Below are 20,856 nucleotides of genomic sequence, written 5' to 3'. Positions count from 1 at the left end.
CAGACAGGTTTAGGGAGGGAATTCCAGAGCTTAGGGCCTGGGCAGCTGAACACACATTAACTCTTTTTACCATGTTCTCTTCCCCTCTCCTCTCCTGAGGGCACAAACTCTTGGAGCAATCTGGGACCTGAGCCCCCATTGTTCATGTGAGGACCTACACAGTTAGCTATTTGACACTGTGTTGAATCACAGCCAAGACCTACCTCTGTTAGCAATTGGGAGCTGTAAGAGGCTAGTTTTCCTCTTGCCAGCCTTTGATCATTGAGGCAATTACAGAGGTCAACTACTTTTCTGGTTGAGATCAGTCAATTCTGTGGAGACTGAGGATTAAATCCAACAACTTCTGATGTGTGACTTAATGCCACATGGGATTGGCAATCCTCTCGTATTTCCCTGGAGTCTCCAGGAAGGGGTAAGGTGCAGAATCACCAGAATAATACCATAATAAAGGGTGACATTATGAGGGCAGGTTACACTAACCTGGCTTGTAATCCCTTCAATTTAGAAGGTTGAGCGGCCATCTAAGTAAGGTCTTTAAAAGGTTAAGGAGTTTCATTGGGTAGATACAGAGAAACTATTTCCTCTGGTGGGGGAATTCAAACCGAGGGGGCATGATCTTAAAATTCGAGCTAGGCCATTCAGAAGTGAAATCAGGAAATGATAGTGGAAATCTGGAACTCTCTCCCCGAAAAGACTGAATGTTGAAATTTTCAAAACTGAAGTTGATTTTTGTTAGGTGAGGGTATCATGGAGCAAAGATGGATAAATGGAGTTCAGGTACAGGTCAGTCATGATCTGACCGAAAGATGGAGCAGGCTGGCGGGGCTGAATGGCCTCCCCCCTGTTCCAAAGAGGAACCAGTCATCCTTCGCAGGAGATTACCACTGAGGCCAGATGAGAGAAGGAAAATACAGACTTGTGTTTATGTAGTATCTTTCACTCCCTCAAGACTTCCTAAAGCGCTTTACAACTATTTGCATTCTTTTGAAGTGTAGTCATTACTGTAAAGCAGGAAATGCTTCAGCCAATTTGCACACAGTCAGCTCCCCGAAATAGAAATTAAGTAAATGACTAAGGTGATCATTAGGTGTTGATTGAGGGATAAATATTGGCCAGGACAGCAGAAGAACTACCCTGCTCTTCTTTGAAATAGTGTTGTGGGATATTTTATGTCCACCTGAGAGAGCAGACGGGACCTTGGTTTAACATCTCATATGAAAGACAGCACCTCCAACAGTGTAGCTCTCCCTCAGTCCAGGTGATGAGTTCGAGTTTCTGGACTGGGACTTAAATCAATGCCCTTCTGACTCAGTGCTACCAACAGAGCCACAGCTGACTCCAGATAACAATGGAATAGGGGACAATACGGAGTTAAGAGTTATTGTAGAGTTTTACATTACTGTACCTGACACCGTAGAAGGCAGCAGACATGAGGATTTCATTGTGGATGGCGAGGCCCATGAAGCGTGGCTCATGGTATGTCGAAGGTACTGTTCTCACGGCATAGCAGAGATAACTGCCCCAGAATAGGAAGAGGAATTCAGCTGTCAACAGAGGATATAGAATACAGAAAGACTTCAGTTATGTGGAAAGAGTAGAGAAACTGGGGTTGCCCTCCTCAGAGAAGAGAAGGTGAAGGGGAGATTTGATAGAGATGTTCAAAATAATGACAAATTTTAATAGAGTAAATAAGGAGAAACTGTTTCCCGTTACAGATGGGTCAGTAAATAGAGAACACAGATTTAAGATAATTGGCAAAAGAACCAGAGGTGAGATGAAGAAAATGTTTTAAGTAGTGAGTGTTGTGATCTGCAATGCATTGCCTACAAACGTGATGGAAGCAGATTCAACAGTAACTTTCAAAAGGGAATTGGATAAATACCTGAAGGGCAAACATTTGCATCACTGTGGGGAAGAGTCAGGGAGTGGGACTAATTGGATTTCAAAGAGCTAGCTTGGCAAAATGGGCCAAATGACTTCCTTCTGTGCTGTACCATTGTGGGCAAGGCCTTCTTGGAAAAGAGAAGGTTGAGGGGCGATATGAGTGCTGTTTCTGAGATTCTAAAGGACCTATATAACGTCGAACAGGACTAGATGTTTCACCTTGGCCAGAATAACACAACCAGAGGACATGGCCTGCACTTGAAGAGGGTAAATTGAAAACCAATGTGTGGAAACAATACTTCAGTGACCGAGTGATCAATCTGTGGAACAGGCTCCCTAGGGAGACAGTGGAAATAGAATAGATTCATTCAAATGCAAGTTAGATTTCTTTCAGAAAATAACATTTTGGGATACAGTATGTGAGTAATTAGACACCGTGACATGTGAATGGAGCGTGCCTGCGAGGAACAGGTGACTTTGGACTTATGGTTCCCAAAGCTCTCCACCACTGGGGGTTTTCCTCACATCATGTCTGGGTCTGTTGTAGACTCACTGATAAAGATTGATCGCTGTGATAAGTCAATAACTCCATTATCGTTGTATCAAGTGACTACCAGAATGGTAGAAGGCGAACGAGATGGACCCTGGTCTTTCGTCAGCTAGCTAGTCCTATGTTCTAATGAAACAGATTTAAGGATCTTCTAATACTGGAATAGGTATGAGTTAAAGATCCCACGAGATCCAGCTCCTGATATCTGGGCCTTGAAATTCCACAGTGCAAATGTGTGCCACATTTGTAGGCAATTCCCCTGTTTGCTACTTATTCTAAATATATTAATGTTAAAACAATAGGTAAAGGAATTTCATGAGAATGTGTTTTGTGTTTGTAGATAATATGATTTTAAGATGCTTGTGGTTTGAAGCAAGACAGTATCCCTAAGAGTCATACAGGGAGAAGGGGCGAGGGGGACAGGTTGCCAACCTTCCAGGACTGTGCTGGAATCGCAAGGAATTTTTAAAAAATTCTTTCATGGGATGTGAGCGTTGCTGGCAAACATAGAAACATAGAAAATAGGAGCAGGAGTAGGCCATTCGGCCCTTCAGGCCTGCTCCGCCATTCAAAAAAGATCATGGCTAATTCAGTACCCTGTTCCTGCTTTCTCCCAGATCCCTTGATCCCTTTGGCATTAAGGCAAGTCCACTATTTGTTGCCCATTCCTAATTGCCCTTGAGAACAAGGTGAATGAGCTGCCTTCTTGGACCCTTGTTGTCCATGTGGTGTAGGTCGAATTAAAGATTAATGTCCTGAACACTCCAAATGAAACTCAGAAGGAAAATAACGCAGACATTGAACAAAAACGTTTTCTTCATTTTCTTTGAATACTTTTGTTTATTAATTATAAAAAATATTGATTATAAAAATATTGGACTGGGGCCGGCGATTGAAGGTGGGAGGTCATGTGACAAAACATCCAGGAATACCTCCGACCAGAGTTGGAAAATGTTATACATTGAAAATTTTTTCAAAGCATGGAAAGAGAAAAAGATGATGCAATCAGTGTTTGGGTTACAATTGGCTTAAAAGGTACTGGTTAAAACCATTACTCAGTCAATGCAAATTCTTTTTTTTGAAACGTGCTGTTATTTCCAAAATAATACCGGGAACCAGGAGAAAGAAAAGGCAACAAGAAGATTCTTTTTTGAAATTAGAAAGACTAAATAAAAGGCAAAAATGATGTCAGAAAGTAAAAATATAACAGAAGGAGAAAGAGAAGGACTAGAAATTAAATAGTTGTATTTATCCAGTGTCATATTACTTTTCTGAAAGATCTCAATGTGTTTCACATGCACTGAAACAAACCTTGATACCCAGTGACTTGTTATATGGGTAAATTGGACAATCTACGTGGAAAATCGCATGTTCAGATTAAAGTGTTCACATTATTTTTTTGCTGTTTGAGCTATGACAGCCACTACGCTCCAAACGTAATTCTCTGTGTGAATTGTTTTGAGATGTTTCAATATTATAAGCTACTGTGGGAACGCTAGTGTCCCTTTTATTTTTAAAAGTGTTTGTATAGTGTTAATATTACAATAACATTGAGGGAAATTAATGCGAGCTGTAACCATGGGGGAATGTCTCCCAGTGTAACTCTGTGAGAATGTATCCTGGGGGAGTTTGTGGAAATGTATCCCAGTGTGAGACCATCAATATTTTTATGACTAATAAACAAAAGTGTTCAAAGAAAATGAAAAGAATATTGTTTTTAATACCCCAATGATTTTTCTCCAGGGTAGCTCATAGCATTAATTAATTCCTGGAGACTCCAGGGCAATTCTGGAGGGTTGGCAACCTCCCTGCCTTGTAGGGAATGGAGTTGGTCCACTCAGATTGGGATGTGTTTGAAAATCCTTCTCACTGTAACATAAATAACATTATATTCCCAAACAACCTCGCTTTCCTTTCTGTTGCTGAGCAAGTCTCTCTCATTAAACTGAATGGTTTGGACCCTTGTGCTATCACAAAGAAAGCACAGAACCATCAAGAGCAAGCTGCCAGTTTTAATGAGAGATGGTTGGTCTATTTACCCAACATACTTCGTTACACATCGTTGGTCCAAAAAGGGCAACACTGAGCGTTTGACAGACTACTGGAGACAGACAGAAGAGCTCCAGGCAATTTGCAATGACATTGGCTGCACCAGAATCAATTCATCATATCTTATAGCTTTTGTCATCAAATCTGGTCCCACATTATTTGTTGCCAGCTGTCCAATGAAGGGAAGGCTAATGTAGAAACTATTTTGGGATTTACAGTTTGTGCGATTCCTTCTCTTCAGAGTATAACGTGAATGTCACTAATATGTATTTGCATCTAATTTCAACGCAAGCGTCATTATACCAGATTGTGAGCTGGTTTTACTTTGTATACATTTTGTTTTACTTACCAGGGTTCGGGAGGTCACTGCTAGGACATGGAGTATTGCAGGCACTCAATGTCAGCATCAGGTCAGGTATAGAATGGTCAAATGCAGAGTTAAGCTCCTGCTATTCTACCCGAACAACCTGTCTCAACCCGAAATTCCAGAGAGCACCAAAGTGACATTTTGTCACTTGTTTGGTGACAGTTCTTTTTGTGACTTTGCGGAGTGAAATGGCCAAATTAGTGGTCAGTCCATCCAGAGAACTGGATTGAAGCTCCACTTACAATCGTGAGCGATAGCAGATTTGAACCCATGTGTCTAAGGTAAAAGCCATTTTTACTACTTTGAAATAGAGAGTTCACAGTGGTAAACATCACAACAGGCAGCTTCCTCATGAAGTGATGTTGTGAAATGAGAGTGGAAGGTAAAACAGATTTTAAACAGCTGACTAACAATCATACTGCTGCATCCAATAGTGCTTAAAAATGTTGGAATATGAACAAAATTAAAAAGAAAGCATTTATATAGCACCTTTCCCAATTCAAGATGTCCCAAAGCACTTCACAGCCAATATAGTAATCGGAAGGTCTTTTGGACTTGGTTTGTAAACAACCCTTACTGGAAGTCACCTGTCTTCAGATAAGTACCCAGCGGGGCCTTTTGACCTGGGGAAGATGTTTACAGAGAAGTGACAGTCAAGACTTATAGGGGTCAGGAGCTTGACCCTTGAGATATTGTTTTTGGTTTCGCTTTGGACTGTGTATTGGGGTGTGAACTGTTTTAAAGGCAGTTGGAGAAAACCAGCCAGGAGAGGAGTCACCATCGGTTCACCCTCTTCCATCTCTTTGAGGACTTGCTGAGAATCAAGTGTAAGAAATAGAGAAATTGATGCCGCATTTCTCCAGAAAAGCTTGCCAAACTGATCCTCAATGTCACCTGAAAAGAACTGCTCTAGAAAGATCCCAATGATAGCTGTCTAGGTGTATTTGGGATGCTAAACCAAAAAGGGACAACTGACATTTTGGAAAGATAGAAAATAGGAGCAGGAGTAGGCCATTTGGCCCTTCGGGCCTGCTCCGCCATTCAAAAAAAGATCATGGCTGATTGTCTAATTCAGTACCCTGTTCCTGCTTTCTCCCCATATCCCTTGATCCCTTTGGCATTAAGAAATATATCTATCTCCTTCTTGAATATATTTAATGATTTGGCCTCCACTGCCTTCTGTGGTAGAGAATTCCACAGGTTCACCACCCTCTTAGTGAAGAAATTTCTCCTAATTTCGGCATCTAAATGGCATACCCCATGTCCGGAGACTGTGACCCCTGGTTCGGGACTCCCCAGCCATCGGGAACATCCTCCCTGCATCTAGCCTGTCTAGTCCTGTTAGAATTTTTCCATATCTTCTCTTTTTTCTTCAAGAATTAGCAAGTATTTGGCCAAAGTATTTTTTTTTTGTCTTTTTTTTTGTAACAGAGCTCTTAAAGAGAAAATCTCCTTATTTTTCGGTGAACCAGGGTGTATGTTTGTGCGTGTGTGTGAGGGGCTAAAGTAAAAGGGAACTTTCATATTTCAATCTGTGTGTTAATTCTTTGCTTTGTTACTGGTTTTGTCGTGTTTCATAATAAACTGATAATTTGGTTGTTTATTAAAGAAATCTGGACGGTGTATTTTATTCTGGGATAAAGAGTAGAGTATATGATTGACTGTATCGGTAACTGGGTAAACATTTAAACATATGTTGTGACCTGTGGAGAAGTGGAACTAGAAAAGAACTGCACTCTTCCCACCTCGGTCGCAACAGATGCGAGACTTGAATCCACAACCTTCAGACTGAGAAATGAGTGAGTTGGCAGTGAGTCACAGCTAACACCTAACTGTAGCAGTGTTAGATGTAAAGCTTCCTCTACATTTTCTCAACAACATGTCTGAACATCTAACCTCAGAAAAGCACCCTTATGGCATCAAGGTGACATGTTACCAGTTGCCATCTTTTGGCTTCTTCTGGTGAGATTGCCAATTATTGCTGTGCTTGGGGCAGTTTTGGTGTGAGGTTTATGCTAACAAGGAACTGACTTGATGCTTGCTAAACCTATCTTGGATATCATTAATGTTAACTCTGCTTCTCTTTCCACAGATGCTGCCAGACCTGCTGAGTGGTTCCAGCATTTCTTGTTTTTATTTTGGATCTCATTAATCCTTTTATTATCTATAATTCCCTGCCTAACTTGGAACAGGACCCAACTGTTTCCTAGGGTCAGGCAGATCTGAAGTTATAACCCTCATTAACATGGGATAGCTCCAGAACACAGGCAGCCACTCCTGGCACCATTGGAGTGGTCTTCGAGGAAGGGAAATTTAAAATGGCAATTCATAATTGGGGCAGAAAAAGAAAAAAAAAATCACCATTCTAGTCCCTGGAGGGGGTGCAGAGGAAATTTATCAGGATGATACCAGGTATGTGGAAAGACTGGAGAAGCTGGGTCTGTTGTGGGGAGACCTCATAGAGTTGTTCAAAATTATGAGGGCCCTCGATAGAGCAAGTAGAGAGGAACTGTTTCCTCTGGCAAGTGTCAGTAGTCAGAGGTCATAGATTTAAAATAATTGGCAAAAGAACTAAAGGGAAAATGAGGAGAGATTTCTTCACACAGAGGGTTGGTTAGTTCTGGAACTCACTACCTGAAGGGGTGGTGAAATCAGTTTCCATCAGAACTTCCAGAAGCAATTGGTCATGTACTTGAAGGGAACTTGATTTGCAAGGTTTTGGGGAAAAAAGCTGAGATGTGGGACTAAAAAGGAAATTGGATGGGCACTTGAGGGAAATAAACTTACAGGGCCACAGGGATAGAGACGAGGAATGGTTTACTCTACAGAGAGCCGGTGTATACTCAATGGGCTTAATGACCTCCTCCTATGCTGTAATGACTCTATGACTATAACTCTACGATGAAGCCCTTTCAAAGACCCAGCACAGGCATGACTGGCTGAATGGCCTCCTGCTGTGCTGTAAGGATCTATGGCTATGATTCTAGTCCATATCCTGTGATGTTCTATTCACAGTCAAGAGCAAGAGTAGTCTTTGGGTGAAGCAGGGTTAGAGAGCAGGGGATAATTGGACCAGGGTGTGCTGAACTAATTCAATCCCTATTTTAATTTAATCCCTTCTTTCTATATTTTTATCTGAAATCCTTATTGCCACAATTATAATAGAAACTGCCAATGCATCACCTCCACTGGCAGGAGGGTGTAATTACAGCAGGAAAGGTGTATAAATGTAGGCACAGGAACTTATAATGGAGTGGAGCATCATGCAGTGTGCCCCATTAGTTAGACATTTCTCCCCCCATCTCCCGTCCTTCAGTTTGAAAATATTTTGTGAGCTGATAACAATGTAGTATGAGGAACGGGGCATCTGGGATCTTAACTGAACAATGGACCAACAGTCTATCTTCTTAACCAATGAGATTTAAGAATAGAGAAAGAAACAGGAACAACGGAAAAGGAAATAGGGCGAATTGGAGTCAAATTACATAAAAAAAAGAGAAATAAAGAGAGGGAAAGAAAGATTGGATTAAAAGAGGGAAAAGACAAAAAGGAGAAGTGAAATTTTTTAAAATATGTTTAACATTTAAGATCTTTTACTACCTGCAGGAATGAGGCTCCACGGTGTCAGCCACCTTTCTGGACTGGAGAGTTTGAGTGCATGACACGAACATAAATCTTGTCATTAAAAAGTTCCTTATGTTGTTAAGTACCAGCCCTAACTTTGTGGCGATTTGCTTTAAAGCACTAATGCAGAAATGGAGTGACCCAAATCTTCCAGGGATTTGTAGCAATTTGTGATTCGTGCTGTATTTCTTCCTTGCCAAAAATTGTTGGCTAATTTACAGATTAATAACAGAAAATGCCATTAAACTTGCCATTATTTTCCCAGCAAATTCTGGGTCATTAGAGTTTAAACAGATAATTGATATCTTCCAGATGGCCATTGGGGAGTGCTTTGGACAAAAGTGTTTCCATTTAAATGTGACACCCAAAATTTTCTGAAAAAACTTATAAACACAAGACAATAAAAGAAGTAATTGCTACCAGTGGCCATCATGTAGTCCCATCGATCGAGCTGGCACATGTTAAATGTCTGTCCATCTGGAGTTTGTGACTGGATGACCAGTGGGATTTTCCTGTCCATGTTCTCCCAGGCAGCCACTGTCCAAGCAATGAGGAACCAACAGACCGTTAGCACGATGACACCCAACATCTTTAGCACTCTGCAGCAAGTCATGTACGGCACCCGTTGGGCAGTACGGGATAGAAACACCTTCAGCACTCTGGAGAGAAAAGAGCGAGAGGTGAAAAAAGGAGGGGAAAGAGTGGGAAGGGGAAAGAAAGAAATGAAAAAGGGATTAAAAAAAACAATAGAAGGGGAGAAAGACGAGGTATAAAAGGAGGAGTGAGAAAATGAAATATCCAAAAGTGAGGAGAGGGTAAGAAGAACAAGCAATGTCAACTTGCATTTATATGGTGCCATTAACATAGGAAAATGTCCCGAGGCGTTTCACAGGAGCAAGGTTCTGAAAGTTAATTAGTTCATAAGTTAAGGATAGGAAGAGAGTAATAAGATCATAACATGTGGAATGGTGAAAATGGCATTCAGCCCATGACTGCCAATAGACCAGGTACAAGTTGTATTGTCATGCTTCTCAACTTATTCCAATCTCCTGTGCAAGGTGATCGTATACTGTTAAATTAAGAAGCATCCAAAACTTTCCCTATATAACATTGCCACACGCTTGATAACATGCCAGATATTGTTGCTACAGCAAACTATGTAATCATCTCTGCCTAAATTTATCTTTAAGTTTCAATTCCATTCCTGGTCTGATGGAGAATTTATTAACTTTCAGAATGTTGCATTGTGGTTTTGCAGTCCATTCAAATGACAACACAAACATTGGGTTGTACGGACTTGTCCAGGCACACTTCATATCATTAGGATTTCAGGTGAATCTTGTTCCAAATATTGAACTATAGATTAATGGTGACCCAATAGAATTACATAAACTTTACAATACAGAAATAGGCCATCCAGCCCAACTGGTCCATGCGAATGTTTATGTTCCACACAAACCTCCTCCCACCCTTTTTCATCTAACCCTACCAAGATAGCTTTCTATTCCTCTCTCCCTCATGTGCTTATCCAGCTTTCCCTTAAATGCATCTATCCTATTCTCAATTATTTCCTGTGATATTGAGTTGCACAGTCTCACTAATTTCTGGGTCAAGACCTTTCTCCTGAATTCCTTATTGGATATATTATTGAGTATCTTATATTTACGGCCCCTAGTTTTGGACACCCCCACAAGTGAAATATCTCTATGCCTATCTTGTCAAACCCTTTCATAATTTTAAAGATCTATATCAAGTCACCCCTCAGTCTTCTTTTTTCTGGAGAGTGTTAATCTGATCCTTGGCAGTGGCCCTCTAGGACGTACACAGATATCGCCAAGATAGGGAGAATAACAGGAGAATTAGCATAAAATGTACAATAATGTAACCCAGCTGCACTTTGTTCAAATGGTCATTGGCCATGTGTGAACTTCGTCAGTGGGCTACCTGATTGCAGATGACATCACATTGCTCTCATGGGCACCTGGAGTGCTTAGAAATGCTCTGCTTGACCCTTCCTGAACCAAGGCCACCTGTGGCTCCCCTACTGCTGATTTGGCCGAGATGAGTTAACGCAACAGAGCGAGAGATCCCGGACTCTATGGCTTTATCCCTGGGCCATTTTGGATGGGTGTAGGGAGGAAGAAAAGATCAAAGATTTTCATGCTCACCCTTCACCCCCAACAAAGTTTACATAAAAGCAGTTAAAAGAATTGGATAAGTTTATAGCGTCTAAAATATGTCACTGACACCTTCTTGTGAGCAATTCAGTTCTGGGTACCGCATCTCAGGAAGGATGCATTAGCCTTGAGTGGGTGCAGCACAGATTCACTAGAATGACACTGGGGCTAAAAGGGTTAAATTATGAGGACAGGTTGCATAGACTAGGCTTGTATTCCTTCCATATAGAAGATTAAGGCGTTTAAGATGATTGAAGGAGTTGATATGGTAGATAGAACAATTTCCTTTGGTGAGGGGGACTCCAGAACAAAAATTAAAGCCAGTCCGTTCAGGGTGTGATGTCAGGCAGCACATCTTTACAGAAAGGCTGATGGAAATCTGGAACTCTCCCCCCCAAAAAGCTGTTGAGGCTGGGGGTCAATTTAAAATTTCAAAACTGAGATTGAGAGATTTTTGTTAGGAAAGGCATTCAGGATTACAGAACCAATGAGGGTAGATGGAGTTAAGATACAGATCAGCCATGGCCTAATTGAATGGCAGAAGAGGCTCGAGGGGCTGAATGGCCTCGTCCTCTTCCTATGTTTCTAGCAGAAGGACAGAGAATGTGATAGCTTAGCATTAAAACAGGTCACAAGGAGCCATGCGTGACAGTGTTAATGAATCTAACAGCACACAGCAGGCAGCCTCGTTCTTCAGACAAGGTAGCTGGTGGTTGGCTTCACAGAGATGGGCGAGAGGTTACCTGGATCACAATTACTTACAAATGTTCCTCACAGGATGAAAGAGGCTCAGCGTTGTTAAAAAATAAAATGATCTAACTGAAACTACGCTCTTTTCAAATCACTTATAGAAGGCTCAGGTTTAATGTATTTCATTGTATTAATAATTAAACAGCACCTACCAAGGAAACACAACACTGTTTTTATTCCCATTTCTGCCTGGTATTTTTAGCCAATTTCAGTTCTTTTGTTGCTTTTCACCTGAGTGGTCTTAAAGGGACAGCTCCTGACAACCAGTCTTTCCCGATCCTTACAGAAATACAGATTTCAGAGATATTGTGCTCAAAAGGTTCAGCGAAAACCTATGGCTAAACAGGTCTCTAATTAGGAAATACTAACTAATCTCCCATGACACCAGGGTTCGAGGTGGGGGAATAATTAGACCAGGGAATACAGACATAACATAACACCCATTCCATACTGAGATGCTCTGCCCTTCTTTTCATATTTCCATTATAAATTCCTATGTCCACATTTATAATGGAAATTGTCACGCTGTAATTACACCCCGTCCCCAGTGGTGGGGCTGCAGGGCCTCCACTGGCAGGAGGGTGTGATGAGTGTGAATATAGTAATTTTAATGGGAAAAGTTGATGGATACTGCGAGAAGCCATAATATTAAGAGATTTACAGTAGTTTATTAATGCACCCAACCCGCATCCATCAATAAAATATAATAATTTTTCAGATAAAGTTCTCCCCATGTACATGGACTCACTTAATGCCAGTATGTACGGAGGGCACCTAGATCCACCCAATAGATGCAACATTCATCCCATGACCTGACCATGAGGTGGCAAAACTTGACCAGTAAAGGGAGGTCCATCAAACTCAACCTGGTGACCCTCAGTCATTCAGTGCACTGGTACCTGTAAATCTTCAATGTTACTGTTCCGTAAATGATGGCAAAGCCCAGTGTTCGCACCCATCGCAAGAGAACACATCGGAAAACACTGGGCTGAAAATACAGGATAAACACCTAATAGGAGAACACAAATAGAGGCATATATTAACATCGACCCAACAATGTCTGAAAGATTTGACAATTTGATATACATCCCAGGCTAAGGAATTTCTGTTAATGCGTTTGTCAAATGCCCAGATCCAGTTTCACTGGACTTAACGTGAGATGGGATCATTTATCAGCTGTGGGTGAGGGGGAAATGTGTACTGACATTACATTTCACTGTGATGAAGATTGCCTGCCCTCCAATCCTACCTATGCGTACTCCACGCCACCTGTTTAGTTGTATGTTATTGAGAGCAGAAATCCAAGATGTGACATTAGCAGCACCGTACCAAGATGCTGCCAACTCAATGCGGGTTAAATTTCAGGGGTCATACCTTTCCCCCCAACCTTGGTTCAGTCAGTAAGTGTGCCACTGCAGGGGTTGCACAGGCCAGGAAGGTGTGTGATGAGTCAGTAGCACAGCAGCTTGGCCTAGGCATAGGGCTCATTGCTATTCGAGGGAGGTGTGTACATGTTGGTGCTGGGTGAGGACAGAATTGGGCCACCACCCTACCTCCGCCCTTGGCCAACTGGGCCCATCAACATTCTTGAAGATTGGCCACTTGGATGAAGTATTGGAGAATAGCTGGAATTATACCCTGTATAAATCAGCATCTTCCAGAGGAAAGGCGGAGACTTTTGAAACATCAGGGTGCTTTGTGAGACGTGAGGGCACAGGAACCTCAACACAATAACAGCAAACATTCCATTTTTTAAACAATATCAAATTAAAAAGCTCACTTTTAATTATCTAAAACACTGAGATTATTTTTACTTTTGATTTATTTTAAATCCCATGCCGCTTTCTTTTTTTAAATTGGAACTGGCTTTTGAATTTATGCTGCAGTAAGTAAATGTTCCTGATTGAAGGTGTAAGTAGTGACTCAGCAGCTAACACTCTACAGCCTTGTGGACTGAACATTGAGCTCAATAATTTCAGAGCATGACTGGCTTTTTTTCTAGTTTTCTATTTTTTATTTTATTTTATTATATTTTTTAACCATGTGCCTGTTTTGCATGTAGACAGAGCTGCTCATTATTCTGCCATTAACATTCTCTCTGGACTAATGCCTTGTCTTTCACCACAAGCATTAACACACTCTTTGCCTTTGTACCAGGACAGCTTTGTTACTTAATCTCTCCTGCTCTCTGCCCTAACACACACCTTCCCTTTTGTTCGCTTCCCCACCAACACCACCCCCCCTTTCACTTGCTTAAAACCTTATTCTTTTCTAACATTTGCCAGTTCTCATGAAAGGTCACTGACCTGAAACGTTAACTCTGCTTCTCTCTCCACAGATGCTGCCAGACCTGCTGAATATTTCCAGCACTTTCTGTTTTTATAACACTCTCACTTCTCAAGTCAGAAGGTTCAGTTCTGCTCCAGAGACATGAGAATAAGTGCAATACTGAGGGGGTGCTGTGCTGACCCACAGCAGATGTGATGTTAAACTGAGGCTCCATCTGCCTTCTCAGAGGATCCCATGGCACTATTCTGAAGAATTACAGATGAGTTTTTCTGGTGTTCTGGCCCAACATTGATCCCTCAGCCAACATCACCAAAAACAAAATAACTGGTTATATTCACATTGTTGTCTTTTGGATCTTTCTGTGTGCTAATTAGCTGCTGGACTTTCTACACTACAACAGTAACAGCACTTCATTGGCTGTAAAGTGCTTTTGGGATGTCCTGAACTTGTGGAAGACACGATATCAATGCAAGTTATTTTATTTCTTCTTTCTTAGGGTCCAAATCTACTCTACCTAACCTCTCCTCTCTCTGCTGGCTTTGCATGAAATGAGTTTGACAGTCTCGGCCTAGAGCCTGGTGGATGTACAACATAAAACTGCCCCTGCTTTGACAAGTAGGGAACCCCAATCAGAGACCACAAAGATGGCTGACTTGGGAAACAGAGATGTCACAATGGAGCAGTAGGAGACGCTGTTGGAATGATGATGTCAAGGTAAAATGAGGTATATTTTCTGTCATTTCTTAAATATAGTAAGAGGCACAAGTAGAACAGGAAAAAACCCTTGTGTTGTATTTATATTTTTGCTTAAAATTACCAAAACATTGAAAATATGTGCTCCATTATTGGGATAGTGTTGAGGGAAGTTTACTCTCATAGAAACATAGAAAATAGGAGCAGGAGTAGGCCATTCGGCCCTTCATGCCTGCTCTGCCATTCATTATGATCATGGCTGATCATCCAACTCAGTAGCCTGTTCCCGCTTTCGCCCCATACCCTTTGATCCCTTTAGACCCAAGAGCTATATCTAACTCCTTCTTGAAAACATACAATGTTTTGGCCTCAACTGCTTTCTGTGGTACCGAATTCCACAGGCTGACCACTCTCTGGGTGAAGAAATTTCTCCTCATCTCAGTCCTGAAAGGTTTACCCCGTATTCTTAGACTATGACCCCTGATGCTGGACTCCCCCACCATCGGGAACATCCTTCCTGCACCTACCCTGTCAAGTCCTGGTAGAATTTTATAGGTTTCTATGAGATTCCCCCCACACTCTTCTGAACTCCAGCGGATATAATCCTAACCGACTCAATCTCTCCTCATACGTCAGTCCTGCCATCCCAGGAATCAGTCTGGTAAACCTTCGCTGAACTCCCTCTATAGCAAGAACATCCTTCCTTAGATAAGGAGACCAAAATTGCACACAATATTCCAGGTGTGGCCTCACCAAGGCCCTGTATAATTGCAGCAAGATATCCCTGCTCCTGTACTCAAATCCTCTCGCTATGAAGGCCAACATACCATTTTCCTTTTTTACCGCCTATTGCACCTGCATGCTGCCTTCGGCGACTGGTGTACGAGAACACCCAGGTCTCGCTGCATATTCCCCTCTCTCAGTTTATAGCCGTTCAGATAATAACCTGCCTTCCTGTTTTTGCTACTAAAGTGGATAACCTCACATTTATCCACATTATACTGCATCTGCCATGCATTAGCCCACTCACTCAACTTGTTCAAATCACCCTGAAGCCTCTCTGCATCCTCCCCACAACTCATGCTCCCACCCAGTTTTGTATCATCTGCAGATTTGGAGATATTACATTTAATTCCCTATCTAAATCATTAATATATATTGTGAATAGCTGGGGTCCTAGCACCGATCCCTGCGGTACCCCACTAGTCACTGCCTGCCATTCACAAAAAGACCCATTTATTCCTACTGTTTGTTTCCTGTCCGCCAACCAATTTTCTATCATCGTAATACACTACCCCCAATCCCATGCGCTTTAATTTTATATGCTAACCTCTTATGTGGGACTTTGTCGAAAGCCTTCTGAAAGTCCAAATAAACCACATCCACTGGCTCCCCCTCATCAACTCTACTAGTTACATCCTCGAAGAATTCTAGTAGATTTGTCAGGCATGATTTCCCTTTCGTAAATCCATGCTGACTCTGTCTGATTCTACCACTGTTCTCCAAGTGCTCTGCGAGAAAATCTTTGATAATGGACTCTAGAATTTTCCCCACTACTGACGTCAGGCTGACTGGTCTATAATTCCCTGCTTTCTCTCTACCTCCCTTTTTAAATAGTGGGGTTACATTAGCTACCCTCCAATCTGTAGGAACTGTTCCAGAGTCTATAGAATCTTGGAAGATGACCACCAATGCATCCACTATTTCTAGGGCCACTTCCTTAAGTACTCTGGGATGCATACCGTCAGGCCCTGGGGATTTATCAGCCTTCAATCCCATCAATTTCCTCAACACCATTTCTCTACTGATACTGATTTATTTCAGTTCCTCTCTCTGACTAAACCCTGTGTTCCCCAACATTTCTGGTAAGAAATGTTGAGTCCGTGCTACACCTGACATGAGAACGCTACATAATGACACATTCCAATCATGTTTTGAAGAGCACAACACAGTGCAAAAAAAGGCAGTAAATGAATTGGAAGGAAAGGGGAGAGAGGAAATTGCCAATTAACCCAACTTTCCAACGCAAAGCAATTCAATGTGAGCTGTTGGAATTACAGCTTTAATGGTTAAAAATAAAACTGACTAATCCTCGATCAGAAATGCGATGACAAAAGTGAGCAATTATCATTAGATGCGTCAAACATGTAAATTCACTTTCCAAATTTAGAATGAGCCATCTGTCATCCATCTACAAAGAAAAGCTCTCACTAGAGGTACTGATTCACCAGCAGTTTAATTGCTGGCTCCGATATTACACTGCCACAGTGGTTCACTGAAATCTGCCTATGTTTGAGGATCAAACAGTGGTCAGTAACTGAGTGGACCAGGGTCATTCAGAGTTCCTGCTGAAGAGAAAGTTAGCTGGATGAATAGAAAAGAATATAGGAGAAGAAGGCAGCCAACTTGAATTTATTGGACTTGTTTGCCTAGTGATTATGGGAATTGGATATATGCAGGGAAACAGTGGGACAGTGGGTCTAATTGGATTGCTCTCACAAAGAGCACGGCACATGAATGATGGGCTGAATGGCCTCCTGTGCTGTATGATTCGATGATTAAAATTGGGGTTCATGACCCACTCCGAGAGCAGTGGAACCCATTCATAGCTCACTGAAAGTATTTAAAGAGGAGGTAGATAGATTTTTGAAATATTGGGGAGTTGAGGGCTATGAGGTGCTGGCACGAAAGAGGAGTTGAGGTCTGGGGCAGATCAGCCATGATCTTATTGAATGGCAGGGCATGCTTGAGGGGCCGAATGGCCTACTCTTGCTCCTATGTTTTCTGTTCTTATGTTCATATTCCCCAAAGGTTTGGAGGTAGGAGGCCTGGAAGAGTGCATTTTCCAAGAGTTTAGGTTGGGGCTAACGAGGGGTATCTGAGACCAGAGTTGCCCAGTGTTGGATGGGGGGGCAGTTTCTGGAGCAGGCAGATGTTGCCTGGTGTTGGGGGGTGTCTGTGACAGTTGTTTCCCAGAGTTGGGGGTATCTGGGAAAGGTGTTTCCCAGCATTGGTGGGGGGGGGGGGGGGGCGGGTGGTGGTATCTGGGACAGGTGCATCCCAGTATTGGGAGTTATCTGGGACAGTTAATTTCCCAGTGGTGGGCAGTATCTGGGACAGGTGCAGCCCAGTGTCGGTGGTGGGGGTCTATCTTTGAGTACCTGGGTTGGGTTGAATCTGGAGGTTCCGTTCCTGATCAAGTAGCTACTTTAGTACTTACTGGAAAATACAACAGGATGGATCCTCCAAGTATGGTCTCCAACAGGAGCAGTCCTGATGCTCTGATCCTCTGTGAAGGGAGGAAAGGAAACTTTCAAACTTTCTGACAAGATGGTATTTCTAGAGCTGGGTGACATTGACAAGTGATTTTCACACTTCAAACAACAATTGTGTTCCCTCCCATTTTCTCCCCAGCACATACCCTAGACAAAAGTTCATCAATGTTTATGCAGCTCTCAAAACCTGGGAAGCTGCAACAAAAGAAATCCAAGCTTAGGATGTGTCACAAGGGTGACGAATGTGGAACTTAATTTGCATAAACAATGCCGTAAAGTATTCCGTCACTTTCGAATTCGTTACAATATGAATAACCAGCTTGACGTTTAGTCAGTGTGCATTCCATCCCTATAACAGTATTCTGCAGAGCACCAGCAATAAAACAGTTGGAACCTCACTAGGAATCTCTGTGACTTAGAGTTCCATTTATACCCATAAGTGGCCCTACATTTAGCAATGTTGTACTTTCCATTTCAGAGTTTTATTGTAGAAATGGTTAAGTGGATCAGACCAATGTCTACAAGCTGAACTGCCACTGTTCCAATCCAGCAGGTTTATGCATTTAAAGAAAGACCTTGCATTTAATTGGCGCCTTCCATGATCTCAGGACATTCTAAAGTGCTTTCCAAACAATTAAGTACTTTTGAACTGAGTTCACTGCTGCATTGTAGGAAAGGTGACCATCAATTTTTGCACACAGCAAGATCCCACAACAGCAATGTGATAATGACCAGATGATCTGTTTTTAGGTGCTGGATCAGGGATAAATATTGGCCAGGACACTGGGGAGAACTCCTCTGCTCTTCTTTGAATAGTACCATGGGATTGTTTACACCTAAGAGGGCAGACAAGACCTCTGTTTAATGCCCCATCCGAAAGGTGCAGCTGTCCCTCAGTACTGATGCTCTCGGGGACTGGAGTGAGGTTTGGCCGAGTTTAGAAAGAAATATGAGGCAAGAACTGAGAGGCAGCATACTGTTGAACATAATGTCTTTATTCTGTTTTACTTTCTCTTTCAGCTCCCTCTGCTGGCTCATGTGTGCATGGCAAATGAACGAAATGTGCAATGCAATTCTCAAAACACTACAGTGCACTGGGCGTTTCAGCCTGGAGTATGTACTCAAGTCTCTGGTGTGGGGTTTAACACCCAGCTACTGACAGACTTGCAAATTACTTCAATAAACATTTAGTTTAGTTATACAGCACTGAAACAGGCCCTTCGGCCCACCGAGTCTGTGCCGACCATCAACCACCCATTTATACTAATCCTACACTAATTCCATATTCCTACCACATCCCCACCTGTCCCTATATTTCCCTACCACCTACCTACACTAGGGGCAATTGCTAATGGCCAATTAACCTATCAACCTGCAAGTCTTTGGCTTGTGGGAGGAAACCGGAGCACCCGGAGGAAACCCACGCAGACACAGGGAGAACTTGCAAACTCCACACAGGCAGTACCCAGAATTGAACCCGGGTCGCTGGAGCTGTGAGGCTGCGGTGCTAACCACTGCGCCACTGTGCCAAAACTGTGTTTGGGAAGTGAAAATATAACACAATGGTGTATATAAACCATCTTAGCTGCCGGCTTGCAACTTACAGACAGATATCCTTTACTATCCTATATTGAAATCATCTGAATTTCTCAATTAGATTCCAGCCTCTAACTCAACCTGCTTATCCCTTATTGTATATGCGAACCAAGCAAAACCCCTTACTTAGATCGCAGCCTGTAATGCACCCCAAGATATCCATTATTCTATATAGAATCATAGAATGGTAGAAATTTACTGCACAGAAAGAGGCCATTCTGCCCTTTGTGTCTGTGCTGGCCAATAAAGAGTTATCCAGGCTAATCCCACTTTCCACTTCTTGATCTGTCGTCCTGTAGGTTACAGCACTGGAAGTGTAGGGGGAGGCAGTGGTGTATTGGTAATGTCATTAAGCTAGTTATCCAGAGCCCAGGCTAGTGCTCTAGGGACACGGGTTGAAATCCCACTATGGCAGATGGTGAAGTTTGAATTCAATTAATAAATCTGGAATTTAAAAAGCTCGTCTAATGATGAAACCATTGTTAAAAACCCATCTGGTTCACTAATGTCATTTAGAGAAGGAAGTCTGCATGTGACTCCAGACCCACAGCAATGTGGCTAACTCTGAAATGGCCTAGCAAACCACTCAGTTCAAGGGCAATTAGGGATGGACAAATCCTAGCCGTGTCAGCAATGCCCATACCTCATGAAATAATAAAAAAAAGTTCCTCTAATTCAGTTCACCCTCTTCTTCCAACTCCTCAAATGCTCTGGTGTGACTACCCTATTCATCATGTGTGAATCTAATCAGTAAATGTCAGCGGGGGAATGGGGGGGTGGGTGTTGGGTTGCAGAAAGTTAATCACAGACAGCATTAATTATGTTGTTACCTGATGCTCACACACTGATTGTCTCCAGTAGGAGTCACTGGATTGCAATCAGAAACATAACCCTGACTGATTTACTCCCTTTGACACTAACTATAGTCCAGCTGAGGCTCACACCCCCCACAACGGAGACCGTCTAATTTAACACAGACCCTGGTCAGGCTCAGAACTTCTCTCTTACCGGAATGCTTTGATACATTTTCAAAGACTGTTACATGTATTGGGGCTCAGACGACATAAACCATTGCTGCATAACTCTGTAATTAATAACCTTTCGGCCTCCTCAATAAATGTCACTGCTTGTGTCAGCCATGCCTTTAAGTGAATTTGTGGGTTCAGGTCCCACTTCAGAGTCTTGAGCACATAATCCAGGCTGACACTCCGTGCGATGCTGAAGGAGTGTCAGAGGTGCTGTCATTCAGATGAGATGTTAAACCGAGGTCCCATCTGCCCTCTCAGGTGGACATAAAAGATCCCATGGCACTATTCAAAAAACATCAGGGGAGTTCTCCCCAGTGGTCCTGGGCCAATATTTAACTCTTCAACTACATCTAGAAAACAGATGATCTGGTCATTACCTCATCGCTGCTAGTGGGATCTTGCTGTGTGTAAATTGGTTGCCATTTTTCTCAACATTACAATAGTGACTACACTTCAAAAGCACTTGATTGGCTGTAAAGTGTTTTGGGAGGTACTGAGGGCTTGAAAGGTGCTATATAAATGCAAGTTCTTTTTTAAATATTCCGTTTTAGTGCATTTTGTGATTGGGAAAGCT

At 42.3% G+C, this 20,856-nt stretch overlaps 1 protein-coding gene across 1 annotated transcript in view; it reads right to left on the bottom strand.

Annotated features, from left to right (window-relative positions):
- Positions 1–20,856, bottom strand: part of gpr179 (G protein-coupled receptor 179) — an 82,627-nt gene that overhangs the window by 14,908 nt on the left and 46,863 nt on the right. The window contains exons 5-8 of the mRNA XM_068013070.1: positions 17,604–17,672; positions 12,301–12,410; positions 8,895–9,133; positions 1,406–1,544 (exon numbers count right to left, since the gene is read on the bottom strand). Of these exons, the coding sequence (XP_067869171.1) occupies positions 1,406–1,544; positions 8,895–9,133; positions 12,301–12,410; positions 17,604–17,672 (557 nt within the window). The remainder of the gene's footprint in view (positions 1–1,405; positions 1,545–8,894; positions 9,134–12,300; positions 12,411–17,603; positions 17,673–20,856) is intronic.

This window comes from Heterodontus francisci, chromosome 33 (assembly GCF_036365525.1).
Source record: "Heterodontus francisci isolate sHetFra1 chromosome 33, sHetFra1.hap1, whole genome shotgun sequence".
Taxonomy (NCBI): Eukaryota; Metazoa; Chordata; class Chondrichthyes; order Heterodontiformes; family Heterodontidae; genus Heterodontus; species Heterodontus francisci.
This window is presented reverse-complemented; position numbering and strand designations above follow the sequence as displayed.